Source organism: Natrix helvetica (genome assembly GCF_964273705.1).
Source record: "Natrix helvetica genome assembly, chromosome: 1".
Classification (NCBI taxonomy): domain Eukaryota; kingdom Metazoa; phylum Chordata; class Lepidosauria; order Squamata; family Natricidae; genus Natrix; species Natrix helvetica.
In genome coordinates this window covers 212,503,456-212,528,746 of record NC_138548.1, presented here as the reverse complement: position 1 = coordinate 212,528,746, position 25,291 = coordinate 212,503,456, and the positions used below count along the sequence as shown (strand labels likewise).

Below are 25,291 nucleotides of genomic sequence, written 5' to 3'. Positions count from 1 at the left end.
TGGAGGCTTCATGAGCTTCCCTGAAGCCTCCGGAGTGCAAAAAACCAGCCCTACGGACAAACCGGAATTTCAGGAATGGATTTCCGGCTTGCTCGGGGGTTCATTTTGACTGCTCCGGAAGCTTCAGGGAAGCGTCCTGAAGGTCCCTGAAGCCTTCAGAGGCTTCCGGGGGAGGCTGTTTTCGCCCTCCCCAGGCTCCTATAAAGCCTCTGGAGCCTGGAGAGGGCAAAAAAAGCATGCAAAAAATGGGGGGTCGTGCCTGTAGTGCATGCATACGCACTGGGGGGGTCGCACATTGCATTATGGGTGCGGCACACCCGCACATGACCCCCCCTGCGCTCCCCCCACTTACGGCACGTGAGCCAAAAAAGGTTCGCCATCGCTGCTATAGGATGACAAGACTAGGCATTTAGTTTGTCCTTCACCAAAGCAGTCTGTAAACCTGGATTCCTGATTCAACACATTTTGTGAAAATAGCCTATGTGTTAGAGTTTGACACTTTCTCCTATCTTGCATAACCAGGTTGATATTTCAGGACTGTTATTTTCCAAGGATGTTACATATTTTAGTACTTGTCAGCACTTGCCCTGATCAGCTTTTTGGTGATGATAGGGGACTGCACCAACCAGCTGCTTGCTGTGAACTCCTAACAGCTGATCAAGAGTGGCAGTAGCTCCTGATTAAACAACTCTTCTTTCAACCAATAAGTTTTATCTAGTCACTTAGATAAAGTTCTTTCTATGTTGCAATGCAAGTAACTAAACCACAGTATGGAATAAAACACGTGCTTATATTACAGATATATTTTAGGCACTTAAAGCTGACCCATCATGACTAAATACATTACAGGTAGTCCTTGCATACCGACTGCCTCATTTAGCAACCGTTTGACATTAGGACAGTGTAAAAAATCAGATTTACAATCAATCCTTGCAATTGTATCCACCCTAGCATCATGTAGCACTGTGATCACCATTTGCTAGCTAACCATTTTGAAACAAGCAGTATTAATGGAGAACGTAGAAGTAAAATCGTAAGTTGCAGTTATATGATGTTTTGCTTAATGACAGCGATGTCTCGCGTAAGAAACAAACGGGAACCGACATTGTAAGTCCACTATAATCACAATTTTCCCCTTAATGAGTATGGCCGGCACTTAGCGAATTGCTGATCACAATTATGGTTGTTAAGTGAGGACTAGTATTAATAGATACTTTCTCTCCAAAACTGGAAGCAGAGCAATGCCCACATTTTCAATAACAGAATATATGCAATGCATGTTGTAGGTTTCAGGTTAAATTTATGCAAACTCTTAACCTATAATCTTATCAAGATCTTGGAAAAGAACTGCTACAAAATAAGACTAAAAGAAATGGACAGGCATTCAGTTATGTAGCATTAATTATACAGACTTATTTCATGTATAAGCTAGACTGATATAAGACACAGGTGGATATGCTTATATTTATATCCTGGTACGTGTCTACCAGTGCCTGCTGGGAGCACCAGGTACTGTTCCAGTATAGTGCTTCGGAGTGCCGGGCCGCCCAGCCGCCCGCGCTCTTTACCTGTATTTGAGCTGTTCGGGGCTTCTGTGGATGCGCACAGAGTGTACGGCGTCTAAGCAAACGCTTCGCTGAGCAGCTGGAGCTTTGCAGGCAGTAAGTATGCATGTGCGTGCGTATTGCGCATGTTCATGTGGTGGACGCCCAGCCCCGTTGCACCGTACCGGTTGTATGAATATACATATATACATACATACATACATAAATGATTTGTATGCGACTCCTTGCACATCAGTTGCACTAATGTGTCAATTTTCCTTTCACAAAATGTAGCATTTTCCAGTCAAATGGATAAAGCCAAATCAAAGCAGCTCTTCCCTGTAGGTAGGCCATTGATCTGCTACCCTGTTTCCCTGAAAATAAGACCTCACTGGATAATAAACCCAATTGGGCTTTTGAGCTCATGCGCTAAAATGAGCCCTCCCCTGAAAATAAGCCCTCCCCCAAATTATTGCAATACAGCAGCAGCCATGAGGTAACCACACTTGCCTCCTCCTGCACCTGAAAAATAATAAGACGTCCTTGAAAATAAGGCCAAGTGCTTATTTCGGGGGTCAAAAGAAAATAAGAACCTGTCTTATTTTCGGGAAACACAGCATTATCGTGCCAGTTTTCTACAGCAAGCAAAAGCCTGCTTGCAACATATACTGAACCACAAACTAGCCAGCCTGTGTATTGAGTTTACGTTTTAATGAGCTTTACAGAACTGAGCAATTGAGTTAACTGAACAAACCATTGTTAATCATCATCGTAGCCATAACCCTAAAGTATGAAGACTTCATGTACAGTGTCAAGAGCCACAGCAGAGCTACATCAGCTGTTGATAACATTAATGCATTTGCTACAGGAAAACCTCAAATAAAACCACTTGTTATAACATAGCAAGATAAAGTATAAGTTAGTATTCAATGCCTGATCATATTTGTGGTGATAGTGGTGATGGTATTAAGAGAGTACTTGAAAGGAGCTTAATAATTTCTCCTATCTCCATATAGAATATCCATTTAAAAATTGCACACAGAGAGAAGGAAAGGAACATACTGAACTTTAGCCCCCAGAGCTTCCTTGCTTCTTCCAAAAAGCCCTTTTCTTTATTGCATGTCTGCTTTTCCCCATAAGAGAACTAAGAGGCTCTCATGCAGTGACTCGGATTGTGAATGATGCTAGAAGCCTTAGCAAAGTACATTTTCTAAGCAACTGTTTCCAAGCGATGCCTCTTCAGGGAACTCTTGACTTCATGCAGATGGGGAAATGTTCACTCTCCTGGATCTGACAATACTGAGTCCCAGTATTGTCCTGCTTGGATCCAGTGCCAGAGCAACTTGTGGTGGATCTTCGGAAACAATTCTCTGGATCTGGAGAATTGGGTAAAAATGTTGCCAAACTGCTGGAAGAATGTTGGGAAACCGGTATCTCTGCAGAAAAATGCTACACTCTAGTTCCCATTGTGCCTAACCATTGTGGATACTAGCTACAGCTAAGGAAAGATGGAGGCCAACTTCTGAAGGGCTAGAGATTGCCTAGGACAGTGATGGCGAACCTTTTCAGCACCGGGTGCCGAAAAGGGAGCGCACTCGCTTGTTGGAGCCACAACACAGAAGAGGAGCTGCCCAGGGGGCAGGCGGATGCTGAAAAATGAACTTCCGGTTTCTTTGGTGAGGGCATTGAGTTAGGATTTGTAACTCAAAGGTTACAAAGGATGGTTGTAACTTATCTTTCAAAAGAGGTTGATTCCAAGCCACTAAGCATACAAATCTCTGGCTTTTATCTAGTTCATAGCAAGTAATGCAGTAAGAGTGGGCAGGGTGATAAGAATGAAGGGGGCAGGAAAAGAATCTACCTCAGCAATAGACTACGTACATTTATTGTATGCTGCTCCCTCCCTCCTGCTTCCATACTCAGGAGTAATTTTCTATAGACACAAAGGGCTTTTATGTTTGGCAAGGGGTACTCAATCATTGTGTGCATGTGGGGTTTTGAGAGCACGCCAAGGCCCTTCACACAAAATGGCTCCCTGTTCCCCAGTTGGCATGATGGGCATGGCAAGTCACACAACACCAGAAGGCAAACTTGTAGGAGGTTCCTTGCTACTCACTCCAACCTTCTAGGAATCTATCAATCCCAACTTAACATTTTTTGCTTCTGAACAGATTGGCCTTTTTGCAAACAAACAATTAAGTGGCAGTTACCCACCATTTTCAGATTTTAAGAATCTCTCTGGTGCCTTCGTCAATTAAAAAAAGCTACAAACTAATCCTCTTCTTTTCAAATGCTCACTTATCCTAGCCAAAACTTCATGTGATGAAAAATTGCATGTTTTAGGAACATAATTCAGGATTACACTGATATCCTTAAATATAATATTTCTTCCCAATGTTGTATCAGCATACATACTGAATTGAATCTAAACCAGAACGATAACAGAACAAAACTAACAGAATAAGAGAGCTGGAGAGTTTTTTTTTTAAGAATTGATTAAACGTGGGACAGAAAGACAGAGATAGATCAAGAGATAGGACCACCCAAGAAATATCTGCATTCATAGATGCCGCTATGTTAGTATGCAACAAACAAAAAGAGGTTGAGATTTGAAGAACTGCCAGCCAAAATGTAATTAAACCAAACAGACTGGACCACTGTCTAAGGACATAATCAAAATTTTAAAAGACAAAGAAAGGGGCAATAGGGAATGTCTGTCTCGATCAGCTAGCCAGTGAACTCCTGGCATTAACAATATCTTTCTTGGGTTGAAAAGCAAACACTTCCTCTATGAAGATTAGCTTTAAGAGCTCAGTTAACTTGGATGTTCAGGTAGTTTTGCAGGCTGCAAAGTACTCTAAATACCTGGAACTCAGGCTACTAGACATTTAAAAAGGACTGGTGTCATAAAAAGGCATCGAAGCCTGACATCTGGGAGCTCCAGCAAATTCAGGTATGCTTTCAGGTGCTTTCAGAAATGGCACTGCTCGGTCGTTTAGAAATCAGGATTCTCTCTAGTTACTCTCCCAGTTTTGATTTATATTCGAACATTATCCCTCTTCTCTCCAAAACCCCCTTCTGACAGAGGAGGATAGGTTTTCCCTCTGCTGAATTCCTGCTTAGCCCTTCTACTCTCTCCCAACTGGAAATCCCAGCCTCCCCATGGAGTTCTCTCATCAGCATCACAGAAGAAGGGACAATTAAAAACTCTTGGATTTTAACCCTCTGCATTATCCTCTTCTTTGAGATAAGACAACAGAGGTAAGGGAGGTTTTTCCCCTTGGCTCCAGCAGAGCATGACTGACTCCCCAGGGCCAGAGAAGATATAGGCAGACAAAAGGGGGCCCAGCCAGGTGATTAGATCTCAGTGGAAGCCTTTATTTACCTGTAAGCAGCCCAAGAAGACAGGGATGTATGTGGAAAAGCGGGTGAGAATTTTTTAAGAAGATGAATAAGAGAGAAGGAATGCAAGATCACACACATACCCGGTAGGCTTTCCCTGTCATCACTCAGGATAATCTGCAGTCCTAACTCCTCAAGTTCTTTAAACTAAGACATCAAAGATTCTTTTCATAATATCACTAAGGAGAATATAAAATAGGTAAAGTAGGTGTACCAGTACACAAACATGTACGGCACAAAGGAAGAACACAAGATGGATAGATCTACAGTACAGGAATAAAACAATGCTGTTAAGATTAGGCAAAAAAGGTAATACTTGTCTGCAGCTTTTGAGCTCACAATGTCAATAAAACGCCTCAGAGATATAGGGTTGATACTCTGTTTTATTGTCCCCATTCTGCTTTTAGAAGAAAATGAAGATCTCTGCTTCAAGAAGATAAATGATACCACTAGGTGGATTGGCCCTTAGGGATGGGATGAATTGTTAAATATTGGGGCAACCTGAAAATGAAGATATTTTGTATTGTCAAAGTGAGATTTTCTGCGCTGCTGATCTCTCCTTATGTGAGCAAAGCAGATCTTTAAAATAATAAAAAGTCCATATGGAAGAAATATTGGTCAGGATTATTGAGTCCTATTCACAACGAAGAACCCCCCAATAAGTTGAGATTCTATGTTTTTCTTTTTCTTTTTTAACGAAGACAAATGGTTGGGAAAATGAGGGAACTGTCATCTACATATATTTTTATTAAAATGGCAATCTCTGTATACAGGTAGTCCTCGACTTACAGTTACAACCATTCGTTTAGTGACTATTTGAAATGATAACAGCACTGAAAAAAGTGACTTATTACTAGTTTCCACTCTTATGACCATTATAGCATCTCCAAGGTCACCTGATCAAAATTTGGGCGCTTGGCAACTGGCATGCATTGGTGACAGTTGCATTGGTGACAGTTGCATTGTCCCCGGGTCATGTGATCACCGTTCACGTGATCTTCCCAGGGAGCTTCCAAAAAGCAAAGTCAATAGGGGGAAGCCAAATTCGCTTAATGACCACATGATTCATTTACAACAGTTCACATAGTGACCGTTTGAAGTTACAACGGTACTGAAAAAAACGACTTATGACTTTTTCACACTTATGACCATGGTCAGGTGATTTACATTCGGATGCTTGACAACCAAGTCACATTTATGACAGTTGCTGTGTCCCAGGGTCATGTGATCACATTTTGCAACCTTCCGGCAAGCAAAGTCAATGGGGGAAACAGATTCACTTAATAACTGTGTTACTAATTTTAATAACTGCAGTGATTCACTTAACAAATGTGGCAAGAAAAATTGTAACATTTGTCATTTAACAAATTTCTCACTTAGCAACATGCGTTTGTGGCTCAATTGTGATGATAAGTTGAGGACTACCTGTAGTAATGTATAAAATGATATGGAGCCACATTTGGCAGGAGGCTCTCATACCAATCAAGAAGAATGGCCAATAACAGAAATATCATTGGTTTCAGTATGCAATTCAGGAAATGGGTGTGTGTAAGTGGGGGTGGGGGTGGTAATTGGGCTATTACCAATTAAACATTTTTTTTTCACAATTCCAGGCAGAACTGAAGAACTCTACAGTCACCGTTTCCTTTTCTGTCTTATCTCTTTCTCTCCAACTTTTTTATTTAACCAAATTGGACACATGTACAGATATGAGAAATTGAAAAATAAAGAATAGAAACAGTGATGGGATTCAAATTTTTTAAATACTGCTTCTGTGGGCATGGCTTGGCAAGGGAAGGAGACGGCAAAATCCCCATTCCCTCCCGATCAGCTGGGACTAGATGGGGGTGGGGCTAGTCAGAGGTGGCATTAGTAAAATTTCCGCTACTGGTTCTCCAGAACTGGTCAGAACCTGCTGAACACCACCTCGGAATGGAAACCAATTGAATCTGATCAAATCTGCTTCTGGGGTTGATTTCAAGCCAAACTGTGTAAGGGGACAAGAAACTGCATTAAAAACTTTGCTTCTTTTCATTTTACCTAGTGTAAACAGTACTAAATAACCAATTCTCCCCTCTGAGCATGCAATCTAGCAAGCGATGCCTACGAGGCAAGTGAGCAAGGTATCCAGCACAATGTATTCCACTTCTATCAGACTTTCTATACTGCTTGTTGAGCATTTATAGCCCTGGAACCCATAATCAAAAATTACTCAGAAATAAGAACTGCAGTCAAGAGTCCTATAAGACAAAGTGAAGGGCTTATTTGTGAATAGATCTGATTATGGTGAGGCATACCAACCTATCATTTCCTGTCAACACACTTGCTGGAACCATGTTCTTTGAAGCATTGGTCCCAGCCATTCAGAAAACATTAGCATCTTTTAATTACGGACTAGTGCCCCCAGCACAAAATTCCGTCAAGGCCCCTAAATAAGAAAACTTCACAGAACAAAAAAGCACATTAGCCGCTTGCAGGAAAAAAAACAGCTGGCATGATCCGACCCAAATATTTTCACACACACACACGATCAGATAAACTATAATCCTATGGGATCCTTTGCCTGCACTTAAGATTGTCTACTATACCACAACTATTTAAATCCACACTTATAACAATACTTTTATGCTTTGATTCGTGACCTATTTTTCTTCATAAGCTCATTTACATCCTGCACCCCCCTCCTACAAAAAGTCCTCAGCGGGCCTTTATCCAATATGGGTCTGCCAGTTTCAGTGAGGCTGCTCCTTCACGTTCCTTCAGACAATAGAAGTGGAAGAGTTCCTCGCTTGTGTTATGAAAGATTGGCTAAGAAAGAAACAGAATATTGGCCTGCAAACACAGAAATGAAGTCCAGATGAGGACACAGATGGGAAATCACAAGGAGCTCCATGTTAGCGGCTTTGTGTTTTCTAAAGAAAGAGGATAAACTGTAACAATGAAATAAAATAATCAAGGATGTGGGACTTTACAAAGTACCAGAAATAATTCCGCAGACATAACAATTTCCCTGGTGGAGTTCAATTGCTATGTTGGGTGTGTGTGTGTGAGTTCCTAACTTTTTGCTGTTTGGTGCAATAAACTGTTAACATGGAAGGCATGAGGAGGAGCAATAGCATTTATCATGTTTTATTTGAATCTGGCCATTTTGTATGTGATGAAAAGGGCGCCCATGTTCCATCTCCGTCCCTTTCTTTGCACAAATTTCCCACAGGCTGGGAAAACCAACTGGAGAGCTCCCCTTTCCATTGGGGAGGAGAAAATCTCCCTCCCCCCAATCCAGTCAGTCTGGGACAGACTGCTGATTTCTTTGAGCCTGGCAAGCTCTTTTTTTCCTGACCTCCCCTTTCTCATTAGACAGCTCCCAGCTTGCTGCCCAGAGCCACACACCATGAAATGATCACTCCGTAGCTAAAGGACGAATGCCAAGGCCACCCAACGTTCCTCCTATGGCTGCTAGAAGAAGGCAAGCCGTTAGGCTTCTGAGGCATCATTAAATGAGATCAAGAGCATGTTCTGCAACAGGTGGAAGCAGAGGGCAGGAAATAAATTCCCCAGCAGGACGGGGGCTCTCCCGCCTCCTTGGGTAGAGGGGAAGAGCCGGGCAGGCCATAAATTCCCTTGCACTGACAGTGATCTGATGCTCCAACAGAAGGAACAAACCCAGGCACGTTCCCAGGGGGCAGGAGGCCACCGCACCTTCACTGAAACAGGACAGGCAGTTTGAAATATGGCTGGCAGCCCCACAGGATTCTTCTCTCCTACTGGCCCTTGGTAACAGCGAAAGGCAACAAATGCTAAGTGGCAGCCCACTTGTTTGTGGTTGGGTTATCAGACATTGTAGAATTTTTAATATTTCAGTAGCCAACAGAAGGCATAAAGTGTATCAGAACCTCAACGAGTTGTTGAATTAATTTTTATTTTTTTGCTTTTATTCTCTGAAGCAAGGTGGCCAAATTTCACCTCTCCTGTCAGACTGCATGGGACAGCCATCTTTTTGAAATCCTCCCTGTGGAGATTGACAAATTACCTCGCTTCAGGCAGTTAATTAGAGCATCCATCAGGCAAAAAAGTTCAGCATAGCTTTTCAACTGCGATGGGGCTTTTATTTCATAGGCTTGTTTGATTTTTTTTTTAAAGTAGGAATGTGTACATCCATAAACATTATCCTCTTCTATATTCACATCCGGAAGTGGAATAGTCGGGAGGTTTTTTTCCACCTTATATTGTACAGTTTGAGAACTCGTTTGACAGATAAGGAATCCAGATTCATTTTAAATGTATAAGGTGCACACTACACTTGCATATGTGGGCATGTGTGATATGGGAATTAAGAGATATTTCAGTAGTTTATTTCCATTCACCACACATGCCTCAGCTTTTTCCAAGTGTGCATTATTGCATATTGACCCAGCTTGATGTAGTGATTAAGGGACCAGGCTAGAAACTGGGAGTACTAGTCTTGCCTTAAGCACAAAGCCAGTTGAGTGACTTTGGGTCGGACACTCTCTCCCAACACTGGAAAACAGGTAAGTGGTGAACCATTTCTAAAATCTTGCCAAGAAAACTGAAGAACGTGACCAGGCAATTGTCAGAATTCAAGACTGACTCAATGACTCACACACACACACACACACACACACACACACACATATATATATATATACACAGACATCACCAGATATTAAAAACCCAAAACATAACAATTCTACAGTATAAGATACAGTATATAGATGGAACATGAACTGAAAAATTTCAGCTGGATCATCTGCTTTGAGATTTGAGAGATTTCAAAATATAAGAAATTGCCATATGAAAATCTGATTTATTTTCTTCATGGATTTTGTTCTTATTACACCATAGTCTGATGCAGTTTCATTGAAGATATCAGAAAACAATTATGAACTGATACACCATGCAATATGTGTGCTATAACACTGTACAGCAAAGGCTGGATTTTATTATTTATCTATAATTTCCCAGTGAAACATTGGTTCCAAATAAGCTGCCTAGATTTTTGTAGGAAGCCAGCAAGGGAGCAGGACCACAAAGAAACATCTAATTATTTTGTCCCCCACATATGAGACTCAGGTATACAGTCATTGAGCATAGCAGTTTCATTCAGTACTATGTAGATTGAGAATACATGTTAAGTTACTATGTCTTGGCCTGAAAGACGTTAGAGGAGGATTCTGTACCACTGCAATTTCTTTTTCAAACCGCAAATGTTTTTCTGCACAATGTACTCATTCAGTCCAAGTCAGAGAGAAACAAAAAAAAAATCTCTTTACCCCAAAATAGCTTTCGCTGGATAGAAGCTACAGTTGAGTCACTCCTTCAACATGCAAACTCCCTTAATCTGCACAGAGTTGCTCTCTGTGTTTCCTTGCAAACCGGGTTTGGATTCTTAAACCATCTTATTTGACGCACTGTTTGCCGAGGGAGAGGCCCCGATAGATGGACTAATGCTATTCTCATGCAGGTCTAGGATCTGGACACAAGTTTAACAAGATTTACTAGTACAAAAATTTACTAGGCATTCTGGCCTGATGATTTATTTAAAGCATTGGTAAATGGACTTTTCACATAAGGTAGGTACACAACAATAAACATGGGCATCCAATTAAAACTAATGTCAACACATATAAAGCACATTAAAATAGTTTAAAAATAGCAAGAAGGCAGCTGTAGACTATAGCAGTAAAACCTGAAAAAGGAGTTAGGGCAGAAGTAAAAGCAGTTGTATGTATTACCTTTGCATATGGACATTCCTGGCTGAAATCACTGGAAATTAAAGCCTTCTTTTACACATTACCTTTTGAACCCCTAAGTGACAGGCTCTCAGCATTTCCAGATACGATTGGAGAAAATACCTGTTTTGAAATCCTGGACAACAGTCATTGGTCAGAACCCTCCATACCAAGGTAGATGGGCAAAGATCTGGATTGGACAGCATCTTATTTACATGCTGCCAAGTTGCAACAACAACTGGCAAGTCAATTTTCTTTAATCTGGTGCCCTCCAGATGTCTGGAACTACAAGAAATGGCAGTGCTATTTGAGAAGGATGAAAACTGTAATTCACCACATCTGACGAATACTGGGTGGTGGAAGGCCATGGTAAAATCAACTTTCATGCTCATGGATGCCATTTCTATTGGATATGTTAGTTGCATTTCTGTTTTAACATCACAACAATGCACTCCTTTTTTATTTACTTCTTCAATTTACATTTGGTCTGTACACCAACCTACCTCAGTCCCTCTGCTAAAATACCTACCAGCTTTATAATATTTTTACTCGCTAACCTGTAAACATGCATGCTGCAGCAATTTAAGTTGCCACAAATAATCTACCAAATGTAGTACTGTGGATGCTATCTTCCCCTGACAAACAGTGCTCTCAATATTAGGAGGCAATTGATTTGTTTGTTGTGGGGGGGAGGGATTATCTAACTTCCTCTGGTGTAGATACTCATAGCATCCTCTACTCTTCTGTCTTGAGGAGGGGCTGGCATGGGTAGTTACATATTGAACAATGAATTTAATGCACAGCTCAATAGCTATAAATCTAAAGCACTGTAAAGGGCATTATTGTATAACTCTTCATTTTGGGCTTTTAAATGGCACAATTTCCTTGACCTTGTAATTATCAACTTTTAAAAAAAATGCTTTTAACATATTATGCAAGCACATCATTGTTATACTGCTGTGATACTTGAACCTTACTGTTCAAAATTAAATAAGGAAAAAGAAAAGCTTTTCTGGTGATTGTTACTTTTAACATTCCGAATCTGTATTTTGTTTCTTGATATTTCATGGGTAGTAATAGCCAATCATGTTTAAGTTGACAAACAGCTAGCTAAATACATGTGGTTTTTTTTAAAAAAAAAATTCAAATGCCTGCTTAGCAGACTGTTGCTCTTCTCACCCCCCAGTGCAAAGTTTTCACTTTGGTCCGGAGGGAACACAACAGAATGAAAATAAAGAAAGGATGAACTTTCCAGGACAAAATAAAAAATCAATGGCAATTCCACTTGTAGTTGACTGGTAGTAAAAAATAAATAAATATTGTAGATGGCATCCCACTGGAAACAGACTGAAACTGGGGTTGCTAAATTGCTCCCAATTGAAAAGATTGCAGCATTACTGATCAAAAGGCCATGTTCTTGTCATGTTCTTAATAGAATTTGGCTATTTTGGTCAAGAAGTGGTAGAAAGATATCAGGAGAGTTGTAAATATGAAACCTTATGTGAATTTCTAGTAAAATCCATTAATGAAGACTTGCATGGCTGCAGTCATGGACCCTGAATTTGGGGAATTGGTTTCTAAATACTTTGTGTTATCCATTGAAAATGGCAAACCAGGTACCAAGATAATGTATAATAGTAAAAGACTGCTAAGAAGAACAGAAAAGGTATCGTTGGATTCTTCTGGAATCAATGAAAAAAATATTTTCACTTTCATTGTCCATACCAGACAGGATTCGTACATGACTGATTTCACAAATCACACTACGCCATGTATTAATGATTGTTTATTGTATAGTTTACACTATATGCAATGCCATAATCCATGGTTTAGAAGCTGTGATGATGGTTGCAGTTTATTTTGCTGCTCTATTGCAAAAATTATGAAGATAACATGAATTTACATTCCACTTTTCTGCCTCATAAGTAAACTCTACTGGCTTGGTTCACATAATACATTAATCCAAAACAAAACAAAAAAGAGAGTGGTTTAATGTGAAGTCTGAACACAGTCAACTCTGTTTCCTAGCAAAATGATATTCAACCAGTCATGTCATTGGCACTTAGCTAGTATGACTGATGAGCAGGGGTAACTGGATTTGAAGTGTATAATGTTTGGAGAAGAATTAGAAAAGGTGCTTTAATACCTGTTGAGGCTAGTGATCTTACTAATATTAACTAATCTGTCTTTCAGTTCAGGAACTATAAGGGAGGAAAGCTTGTGGCTTAGAGGCTAATACAACTGCCTAACATGTAAAAACAGCCCAGGTTCAAATCCCAGTAAGGGTATGGCTAGCTGATGAGAGCTAAATAGATCTATACTAGTCTCCCTTTATTTATTTATCAGCACAAATGCAACACACACATATATACACATACATATACACACACGTACATAAAATATACATTGCCCATTTGGTGAGATGAACAACTATGCAATTTTTTTAACTAAATACACTCATCCAAACTGGAAACCACACAGCCCACAAAATTAGCTTGTCTATGGTTGCCACAGAAAAGAACAGCAGAGTTAGGCTCAACAATTTTGACTCACTTTCAAGCCTCCTGCTTGAACTTCTCTCTCCAAGGATTATAAAAACTGTTTTAGACTACAGAGTTGTATTCTCACTCAAGGCCTTGAACGACTGCGGACTCCAAAATCAATGAATGCTCTATACTCCTGTGTGCTGGCAGTAGGCTTTGGGACCCATAAGTAAAGGAAGAAAGAGAAACACATATTGAAACTCCACACAGAAAAATCAGGGGGGAAATCCTCCCACCACTACATTAGTAAACAGTTAGGCTGACTGTCCAGCTCACTGGGCTTTAGTAATCTGGCCCAGTAAAACAACTGAAATAGGAGGAATGTAGTCCTCTCCACCAAATGTATTACTTGAAGGAAGTCCACTTAAAGAACCCCATGCCTGAATCTTACTACCGCAGTAGTAGTAAGAGTTACAGAGCAAAGAGTTTTAATTAATTCTCTTAGCAAGGCAGGCACAGGGCGAGTCTTCATCTGGAAAATCTGTATTATAAAAAATCCCTGCCAGTATCTTATTGTTCTTCACCCCACCCCCCCTATATTTAACCCCCTTCATTTCAAAGTCCTGAACCGCTAGATTGCGCCATGAATTCCTTTCCCTCCACACTCATTCATGCTCCACCAGAATTCCTCATCTATAACACTGTCACTCAAACTCCCAGTTCCAGCCCGCCCAGCTGAATGGGGAAGAGAGAAGGCCTTGTTTATCAGAAGTATCAGAAACCACACTCCAGCTTACATGAGCCTCCTTCAAGCTGTTGTCAGGCCAAGCTCTTATCAGGCCTGTTATTTCCTGGACAGCACCACATTTTAGCCCAAACTTAATCCTCTCCAAATAGCTTCTGTACACACCATCAGCAGCCTGGAGGAACGAGGCAGGAACAGCAAAGAAAAGAAGAGAACTCTCTGCCCGGTTTATCTATCTCTGTGTGTTTATAAACTATTCAGCATCCTCCATGGGACATAGGGATCAACAAATGCCTTAATGGACTAGGAAGGAAATACGTCTGGAAATAGACACTGACCAGTAAGGTCCAGAGAATGTGGGCCCCTGGAAGATTTGACATCTCCAGAGCCAGTATCGTTTCAGAAAAAGCTGCAACAATTTCAGTTGTGACTTAGAGTTCTCCAACCATGATCAGTCCCTTCTTCAAGGGTGTACTTGAAGAGACTCTACTTCAGATCAACAAAATGATACACCGAGCCCTCAAACTCAACGCTGAAACTCTCTGGTTTGAGTGTAATTTTGCTATGCTAGTTAGAATTTCAATGTGTTTTGATATAAGCAAATTTTGGTTTGATCTTGAATGGTCTGGAAAGCTGATTGTAGGCTGTAGTATTCAAACCAATTTAGACTTATTTTGTTTTGGGGAGACCCACTGCTGACTTTTTTCTCTGTTTATAGTTTTTGAATATCTGATTTTAGATTACTATAATTGTGTGGACATCATTAATTTGATATGTCTGTAAAAATAATTTTACAGATGGGTAGCAGGACAATATTGCCAATAAACTGTAGCTTGAGATTTATTTTTAAAAGCACAGCCCTGCCTGGTATGGTGTTTTATCCCTCCTATTCTATAACAATCAATTAGAGGAACAAAACAGTATGAAAGTCAATCATGCATAGCTATTTGTTGTCCTCAAAATATAAGTATGCCTCGGAAGGAGGAGCAGGATATGTTCAGCAATTCCCAAAAGAAACAAGGATGAGAAACTCTTTGGATTATTCCACTTATGGAGGCCAAATTTTCCCATCTCTACAGAAAGGTGATTCCAAGATAAGTTGATAGAATACATTATCTGAAGTGCACAGCTCCACACATATATATAAAAAAAGATACGATTCCCATTTCTACATTCAGTTTCCCAACTCTATATAAAAAAATATAATAATTGCAGGAAGGTTTACAAACCCATTTTTTTAAAAATTCAAAAAATTAAGTCAGAGGTTCCCAAATAGTGGGATTGGATTTAGTAAGACTGTATTACTATTAGTCTTCTCTTCCTTACTAGTATCTATCTCTTCCAACTTATTACTATAACCATGGTGCTTGTATCTTTCAATTTATATTGTTTTTATGTTTCCTAATACAATTTGATAGCTTATTAGTAACCTTCACTATTTTAAGTTTTGTATCTTTTTATTCTTGATTAATGTATTTTATTCTCCTTATGTACATTGAGAGCATATACACCAAAGACAAATTCCTCATGTGTCCAATCACACTTGGCCAATAAAGAATTCTATCATGGTATCACAAAGTTAGTGAATCACAGATTAAAGAGTTTAACCCAATTCTGGTGTCCAGGCAATATGTCCACGTGGGTGCTTTTTCCCAAACAACAATAGAAAAGCATTTTACCATCATCACATTCCAGATTTTTTTTAAAAAGAACACCTTGGTTGCCTAAGTGTTCTTGATGGTCTGCAAAGTTAGCTTTTTAAGAAAGTCAAGTCAGCTCAGTGCTGCCACATAACCGGCAAAAAAGATCTGAACCATTTTTTCAATCATTTTAGTCAGAATAGGTAAATGGCAGCGCACATCTAAAGGCCTTGTAAAATAGATCTAAAGAGAAAGGTTTATCTGCCAGATAACTAGATGTTTGATGAGATGGGCTTACACCATCAATGAGCAACCTGTATACTTTGGCTTAGCAGTTAAGATGCTGCGCTTGTTGACCAGAAGGTTGGCAGTTTGAGACCTAAGTGTTGTGGGACGGGGTGAGTTCCCATTACCTGCCCCAGCTCCTGCCCACCTAGCAGTTCTAAAGCATGCAAATGTGAGTAGATAAATAGGTACCACTTCGATGGGAAGATAACAGCATTTGGTGCAGCTCGGTGTATAGTCATGCTGGCCAAATGATGACAGAAAAGTCTTCAGTGCTGGCTCCCTCGGCTAGGAAACAGAAATGAGCCCCACCATCTAGAGTTGAACCTTCCAACGACCTTTAATTTCCTTCAGTACATTGTGGCTTTAAAATGTTCTATTTTTTCCATTTTTATTTTCCCCCCTCATTTATGAAAACTAGATTGCTGAAGATTGGTTCTATTGCTAAAACACTTTTTAAATAAAAAAATAAGAAATTCATTCTTATTTTCAAAATTTCTCTCAATACAGAGTATAAAATATACAAACAACTCTGGGATGCTGCAACAAGACGCAGCATCAAAGGAAATCATGATTCTTCATTTGCCTTGCTCCTTCAAAGGGATCTCATCTTATATAATATTTGCTATCATATTTGCAGTTGTATATGTGACCTCAGTTCTGCTATAATATGAAATCTTGAAGGTGGACCTAAACTGATTTCAGTTGCTAGAGTTAAGATTTTAAATCTCTATTCTTTTACTTTTAAGCTGATAGGTTTCTTTTTCAACATGTGTTTCCATTTGGTATGTAGCTATGAGTTTATTCCATATTAGAGGCAAGATATCATTAGTTATGATTTTAAAACCCTCTAAGCTATTGTTCAAAAATATATTCACATACATAGCCAATGCTAAAAATGTAACATGCTGCTTTCAGAGTGCTGTTTATACAGTATATGTAAGGCCTATACATTGAGAAGAACAGCAACAAATCAACCCACATGTTTGATTCTGAATTAAGAAATTATATAACATTAAAAAATGGTTTCATATCTTACTGGGCTCTAATCTGCAGGGCAAAGCACAGGCAAAGGATAGGATAGGATAGGATAGGATAGGATAGGATAGGATAGGATAGGAGAAGAGAAGAGAAGAGAAGAGAAGAGAAGAGAAGAGAAGAGAAGAGATTTTATTGGCCACGTATGATTAGACACACAAGGAATTTGTCTTCAGTGCAGAAGCTCTCAGTGTACATGCAAAACAACAAAGTAATCATAATAGCAAAGGATAATAATCACAACAACAACAACAACAACAACAACAATAATAATAATACCATTAGAGTTAGTGGAACAGATGCGAATGATAAAAGTAATATAGTCATACTACGTGGATAATATACTTAAGACATGACAGAACTGTGGAAATTAAGTGTTCAGCGGAGTGATGGCACCAGGAAAAGAAAAGAACGGTCTTTGTGTCTAGTTGATTTGGCATGCAATGCTCTGTAGCTGCATCCTGAGGGGAGAAGTTGAAACAGTTTGTTTCAACTATTAATTATTATTAATAACTAGTAAGTATTAATCTGGGTAGGATCCCTGTCAAAAGATATTTGCACAGGCACTTGCACTCTATAATGGATGCCGAACATGCTTTCAGAGAGATAAAGTAATTTACTCCTCTTCTGGACTAAAACGTGCCAAAGATCAAAAATAGCCAGTACTAGAGCAGTATCCTGTATTCACAGAGTATCTCTGCAGTCCTGAATATGCAGCTTGGTGTAGTTATCTGGTGCCACTATCTTATCTTGCCACTGATCCACCAATAAGGAGACAGGAAATTGAAACAAGTCAGACTACTCAATAGTCTCCACGGGCATGAATGGCAGCTGCTCAGCACTTTTAGCCTCAGACTGTGTCCAGCATCAACCCAGGCAGGGGTCATCTGCTCTCTCCAACTCAGGGTCCCTGCTTCTGCTCCTCCACAAATGCCAGCTAGCTCAGTTTGAGAAGGAGGGGTCGGAGGAGGGCTTTAAAAGACTAAATTACTGAAATTGAGGAAATTCCTACCCTCTTCTCGGTGGAGCTTCAAACAAGCCATTTATAACCAGCCGTAAAATGTTTGCAGCTGGGGTGCTATATAAGCCATTTGTCTTAGCAATGGCATTCCTGATGCTGCGGAGTATGTCCCACACTTAGAAATATATGTTCCCTCAGAAATACCCACACCCGCACAAAGGACTGGCTCTCTTGTTAGGTAAAGGGAGAGAACAAGAAGGAAGACTTCCTGAATTGGATAAAGATGCCTTCAAAGCAACTCACCACCTGCAGAAGTGATAGGGGCTCAATTACAAGGGTTGATTCTAGTAAAGATTCCCTCAGGCAGACAACATGGGCACATGCACAGGTTGCAAAACCTTTGTAGTTTTATTAAAATGAATATGAATTCATTTGCTGGGGGTTTCTTCAGAAATATTTTTTTTCATTCTAGTCTACAGCCCTTAGATTTTCTGGTGGTCTCCCAACCAAATATTATCTAGATCCAACTCTGCTTAGTTTTTCAGGATCAGCCAGGGTTGTCTGGGGCTCTCATCTCTTGATGCCTTATGTTATTTCCCTCAAGTCAAGCTAACCCCTGGTGATTATGTAGAACATCTATATGGTTTTCTATGTTTTGTCATTGTCACTTGCTGGAATTTTTTGATGTAAATTTCCTTAGTTGACAGCTCTGGGATTTCTGGATGGCCCATCTAATTCTATATACAATCACACCCATGGTACTTATCCTCAGAGAGCCGTTTATTTGACCTGATTTTCAGCAATCAAGTTCTAATGTTTCAAGCAAAATGATCCTATAAAGTTCAGTGAAGTTACTATCCCTTGTTGTATATTTGGATGTATTCAGCTGCTTTACCATTCATACGTAAATTGTAGCACATCATCAACCCAGAAGGGAGCTATGTAATCAACACTCTTCAATTTATAATAGATACTCTGCCCAAGGGCATTGCTTATTTGCAAGCATATATACTGCACGTATGATAAGTTCATTTGTGATTGCTGATGTTCATTAAAGCAGCTACCACTTTATCCTGATTACTCCCTGAATTCCCACTTCATTGCAAAACAAAACGCCAAAATTTTGTAAACCTGATCAATAAAAATAAATAAAAGGCAGATGGAAACATCGTACTAGAAATGTGTTCACGAAAACATAAGAGCTAAGGCAGAGGTGCACCACTTTCAGTCTGCAGCAAAGTCTAGAGAAAAAAAAATGCCCATTTCACAATGCTGGTTAGCAAAGACAATGTTGGTGACATCACAATACTCTGATGCATATGTACTGGTAGCTGTAGTGGGAGTCATCATCAGAGGCAGTATTGTGTCATACAGTTCCAACTGACCTGAAACTATTAGGAAACTTTTTTTCTACATTGTATTTGCATCACCATCTTACCGCTATTGTTAGTTCATGTGCACTCTTTCACACTAAAGAGGAATTATGAGTCCTTGGGGAATGAAACCCACTCTGTTTCATGTTCTGAAAAGTGGTATTAATTTATAGGCATAATCCATAAATCAGCTTTCCTCAACTTATTGATGTATTGGAACAAAGCAGACAATGCATGGCTAAAGGCTATGGATTAGGGGAGTTGTAGTCCTAGTTTACCTGGAGGGCAACAGCTTGAAGAGATAGTATCTACAGTAAATACCATATACTAATTCATACAGGCCACCAGAAGGAAAGCATTGTAATTTATAAGGAGGCACCTCAATTAAAGTTTACCCCAAATTAAAGTTTACCCCAAAATTATGGCCCGGAAATGTAAAGCTATAAAAAATTACCCCTATCCTGCTCATGCCCAGAGGCACTCCCTATTACTGAAGTCTGGTTAGTTGGAAAAGGAAGAGGAAAAGGTGAATTATTATTGGTATGCATTTTCAAATGATCTCAGACAGGCCTTTCTCCCACCCAAACCTTTCTACACTAATGAAATTGCGGTTTCTCTGCCTTGTCAGTAACAGCAACAGTTGCAACAAAATTGGAAGAGACCTCTGAGATCATCTAGTCCAACCCCATTCTCGTATTAGTTTTGGTGGTTCAGTGGTTAGACTGAAATACTGCAGGCTACTTCTCTGTTTGCCGGCAGTTCAAATCTCAGCAGGCTCAAGGTTGACCATCCTTCCAGGTGGGAAAAATGAGGACCCAGATTGTTGGGAGCAATATGCTGACTCTGAAAACGGCTAAGAGAGGGCTGTAAAGCAGTATATTAAGTGCTATTGCTATGCTTTTTGATAGACAGCTGTCCAGTCTCTCCTGAGACGCCCCCAGTAATGTGGGGGAGGGGATCCACGATTTTCGAAGGCAATTTGTCCAACTACTATTTCCCCTTTCGTCTTAGGGGAAGCATAATCTTGCTCCTCCAACGCCCCGGGCTAAAGCCGAGATTCTCCCAAGAAGCGTTTTGATTTGCAGCAAGCCAGCGAAAGAGTTAAAGCGCCACATTTCCCAGCCAGCGCTCGGGCAGCCCGGGCGGGGTGGGGCCGCTCCAAATGAAACCGCTTTGAAAGCGAGCTAAGAGGGAGCGAGCGCGAACTCCCATCGGGCGGCGGGGGAGGGAGGGAGGGAAAGAAGGAACTCAACACTCAAAAACTCCATCTCCAGGTATTCCCCTGCGACGCGGCTGCGAGCCTGCACCCGCTGGGCGTGTGTGCGTGCGTGTGTGTATATAAATATACATCTAAGACTTTTGCTTTTCCATGTTGTAAACACCCGCGATGGGTGCCAAGAAAAGAGAGAGAGAGAGAAAGAGAGAGAAGAGAGCGGGCTAGGAGGGAAGCGATTTGGCAGCTGCTCAAAGAGGAAAAAGGGAGCGCAGGAGGATCCGCTGGGGACACCCTTGGGTGTTTGACAGATCTCTCCGACACCGCCGCCTCCACTTCCAGATTTTCCGGACCGTCTGAAAATAAAGGCACCGCTTCGTCTAATCCACCTTCCCCTGCCCCCACCCCCCCAACCCACTGACTGGTCTGCCCCGCTTTGGGATCTGGTTGCATCTGATCTGGTGGAATGGAAGGCGAATTTCAAGATCGCACATTGGCGCGCGCATTTTATCACAACTCCCCCCCCCCAAAAAAAAGGAGGGGACGAAAGTTAAAATCAGTCCACAGCTGTCTGGCTTTTAAAGGATGAGCATCACCTCCTGTTCCTCTCCAACTTTCAAATTAAACATAGCCTCTCTCAGATATCCATTCTCCTATACTTTCTGTACACACGCGCGCATACTCAGATCCTTTATTTAAAAAAGAGAGAGAGAGAGAGAATGAAAAGGAACTTCAAAGTTTCCTCCTCATCTGGTGTTCATAATGAGCTTCCAAGTCAAGACAAAGAGCCACAAACTGGAGGTATTCCCCAGTTCCCGAGAAAGTGAACTCTCTCCCGAGATCAGAAGCGAAGAAAGGCGGCTGCTGCAAATGTTCCCGAGAGACAATCACGCTTGTCCTCTTCCCATCAAAAGACCGAGGGCGGGGGCGGGCACCGAGGGCGGGGGCGGGCTTGGTTCCTCGTATTATCCCTCTTCCCCGATGCCAGTGTCCCCTCTTTTGCAACTCTGGAATTCCAAAGCAGGAAACCAAAAAAGTTGGAAAATTATGTTCGAATCCACCACGCAATTCCGCCTACGCAGCAAACAGCGCCCCCTAGCAGGATGCCCCGCAGATCCACTCGTGCTCAAGGCCCACGAGAGATTTATTCTATGCCTGCTCTACATTTACAACCCCACCCGCATCGACCCTCTTCGGAAAACGAACCCATCGCCTCGATTCATACCCTCCCCCCCCCACTCCCCCACATATACGACCAGCATTAATGCCGATCGGCGACAATCCACCTACATTGTAGGCTGGCCGGTTGGGGCCACCCGAAGGGATCCAAGCCCAAGGCAAACGGACTGATGCTGGATTTCCGCAGCATGCAAGCGCTCCGGTTAGTAACATCGTAGAGCTGCCGCGGCGTGACGGCGAATGCCTCCATGCAGTCGTACATCTTTCCCCTCCGGAATCCGCTTCCAATGGAAATAGGCGAGGGAGAAGGAGGATACGGTGGCGAAAATATGGATGGTGGTGATGAGGATGAGGATGATGCTACTAATAGTGAGCTTGTGCTGGTGATCCAAGAAGAAAAGGAAATGTTCGCCTCCCTCCCGGAGAGGCGGCGGGAGGGGGGAAGAGGAGGAATAACTCGGGCTGCTATCAAACGAGCCCGTTCGCGCTCACACGCCACTTTCTCGGCGTCCCGCGTGTAATACACGTCCCGCGTGAAGTTGGGAGCTGAGAAGTCCAGCCTTTCCGATCGCTCCAGCTTGCTCGCTGAAGAAGCTGTTACCTTGCCGCGAAAGCGGCTAAGGACTCCCCAATTGGTGGGCGTGGCTTGGGAGCGAAAGGGGCTGGACCCTGTGGGACGGATGCACAAAATCTGACTACACACAACAGTCACATACGGGGGCATAACACGCCGAGCAGGACCTAGGAAACGCGCCCAAACAGTGATTTGGCAAGCGCGCAACAAGGAACAATAGGCAAACGCGCGCGCACACGTAGGCAGCGCTGTTGTTGGCCGTGTGTGTATGAGTGTGGGTTTGGTTTGGTTTATTTTGTTTTTCCTCCTTTCTGTTGCCGCTTCTCTTTCCCAAGCCGCACCCACGATGGCACTCAGAATGCAGCAAGCAGAAGAGGATTGCGAAGTTTAGCAAACGTACCAGAGTTGATACGCGTATTTACGCGGAAGAGAGTTCGGTGGAATTGGGGGCTGAGTAAACACGCGTGCATTTTGGGAGGCCAGGCTGACAGATCGGCAACAGAGGGAACACCGCATTTTTATAATCCGAAAGGAGACGGCCCTATCATTAGTCTTGAGTTCAGTAAACCTATAAAACAAACCGATTTGAGGATAAGGTAGAGATCTGGGGATTAAGTGCGGCATGATACAGCCTGGCCTGATCTCCCAAATTAGCTCCCTATTTCCATTGTGCCTGGAAGGTGCTGCCTGCCCCCATGATGAAGGTTGAGTAACTTTGAAAGTTGATCCAAGGGAAGTTGTCGCCCTGCTACAAATAGCTGCTTTTTCTAGCCTGCCCCTGCCAGCAAAATGTATCGCCTGAAAAAGGGCTCACACTTCTGTATTCACAGAGGAAGAATGGCTGAATAGAAAACATAAGCCTGCCCTGAAAGGTGAGAGGGAAAATAGGTACCTTTCCTTTATAATCACCATAAGAAGTTTGGCAAAAGTTATGAGCAGAGAATTAATATAGGAAACTGCACTAAAGTCCATACAGAATAAATACAAGGTAACCCATCAGCAACCCAAAATTGGGAATAGGTGGTACAGGTAGTCCTCGACTCACTACAGTTCATTTAATGACCATTTGAAATTACAACGGCACTGAAAAAAAGTGACATGACCATTTTTCACACATGACCATAGCAGCATTCCCATGGTCACATCAAAATTCAACCGCTTGGAGACTGGTTCGTATTTATGACGGGTGCAGTGTCCCCAGTGATATGCAATCATCTTTTGCAACCTTCTGACAAGCAAAGTCAAGGGGGAAGCCAGATTCACTTAACAACCATGCTACTAACTTAACAACTGCAGTGATTCATTTAAGAACTAAAATGGCAAAATTCACTTAACAACCGTCTCACTTAGCAATGGAAATGTTGGGTTCCATTGTGGTTGTAAGTCAAGGACTAACTGTAATGGTCCTGGAATATCTTTGTAGGAAGGGGCTTTGGATCCATCCCATGGACAGCAGGAATCAACTTTTAAGTAGGATTATTACAAGTAGGGTAACAGAGCATTCAGCAGAGTACTTGAAATGATGTTTATTCTGCTCATTGTGTCTTAATTATTATCATGGAGAACCCCAGCAGATAAATTCCTCATGGCCAAATCACAGCATATAAAGCAGTTTCTTCTCTTCCCATGTCCACGTAGTTATGTGGAACAGGAATTTAGTTCTGAAATCCAACACTTTAATTCCAAAATCAAGGGTTGGGATTTTGGAAAGCTACCCAAATAATTAGTCTGTGCATATAAAAAATAAAAATAAACCAACTCTGAATTCAAAACATATCTTGCTGCTTTTGTATGTATAATCAGAATAGATAAAGAAATAAATAATTCCACATTGCAAATGCATGTTTTATTCACTTAAAAAAACCTTAGTGAGTACAATATCTGGGCACAGCAAAGGAATCTGAATTTAATTAATAGAACTAAAACAGTGTGATATTGATTTATGTGACTGCTACATTCCCATGTCACAGCACAGAGCAGATTCATTCTTTACCACATTCAGATGTACAGTCTTCCTCCCCCCCCTCCCCTTCCCAGTCAGTCTCTCAAAATCACTATAAGAAATTTTGTAGCGGAGCAGTATATATTCACAGAGCTATAAGCTGGCCATGTGGCAAGTGAACTAACTGGAATAATCACTTTTTCACATGCAAAATCCCTTCTGGATCTAATTTGTCCCTACAAATGGGACCAGAGCTTAATATGCAGAAATCAACAAATGAAACATTTCAAAATGAGTGACTCTAGCATCCACCTATTGATAGGTAATGCTGCCTGTCACAGGTAAAACTGTTGCCCTCAATAAAGCCATTTAGCTCTTTCCCCCCCTGATTCACCCATTACGGACAATGTGGTTATAGGGAGAGTGATGCAATGGATAAGATGATCAACTAGAACTGAGGAGGATCGGGTTCAACTCCATCCTCAGCAATGAAAAGTCATCAAGCCAATTAATCTCTCAGCCCAATGCACATGGGATTCCTATGAAGAAAATGGAGTACCATGTACACTGCTTCTGGCTGCTGGAGGAAAGATAGAGTAATGAGATATAAAAAGTATTTCAAAAAGTATTTGATAATGTCCCTCATCCAAGATTTCTCAGTAAGCCTAACAGTCATGGAAAAGAGGGAAGGATGTGGATAAGCTACTGGCTAAAGGTTAGAAAACAAGGAGTAGGAGTGAATGGACCTTGCTCAGGAAGGATGGAATTAGTGGATACTTCCTAGGATTGGTGCTTCTCAAGACATTTATAGATGATCTGGAACTGGGTGAGACTAGTGGAATAGTCAAATTGGCTAGTGACATTCAATTGTTCAGAGTGGCAAAAATAATAAGGGACTGCAAAAAGCCCATCAGAGAAATGGGTATCAAAATGTCAGATGTCATATGACATGAGCACGTGTAAACTAGTGAACACTGGTGCCAAAAAATCCTTATATCAAGTACTGGGATCAGAGTTATCAGTGACTGATGAAGAAAAAGACTTTGGAGGGATGATAAACAATTGACTGAAGGTGTGGACACTCTTATATGTCCAGTTCCACGGAAAAGGCCAACAGCAAATTAAGGATGATAAGAAGTAGTATTGAAAAAGGGATGCCAAT

General features: G+C 41.3%; 1 protein-coding gene across 4 annotated transcripts in view; it reads right to left on the bottom strand.

The window, feature by feature from the left end:
- RARG (retinoic acid receptor gamma) overlaps positions 1-25,291 on the bottom strand; it is a 161,338-nt gene that overhangs the window by 33,777 nt on the left and 102,270 nt on the right. Inside the window, exon 1 of one of the 4 annotated variants that reach the window (XM_081936372.1) lies at positions 21,725-22,215. The exons of the other annotated variants lie outside the window; for them this stretch is intronic. Coding sequence (XP_081792498.1) covers positions 21,725-21,875 — 151 coding nt within the window. The 5' untranslated portion in view covers positions 21,876-22,215. Of the gene's footprint in view, positions 1-21,724; positions 22,216-25,291 lie in introns of those variants that run through there. 4 annotated transcript variants of the gene reach the window in all.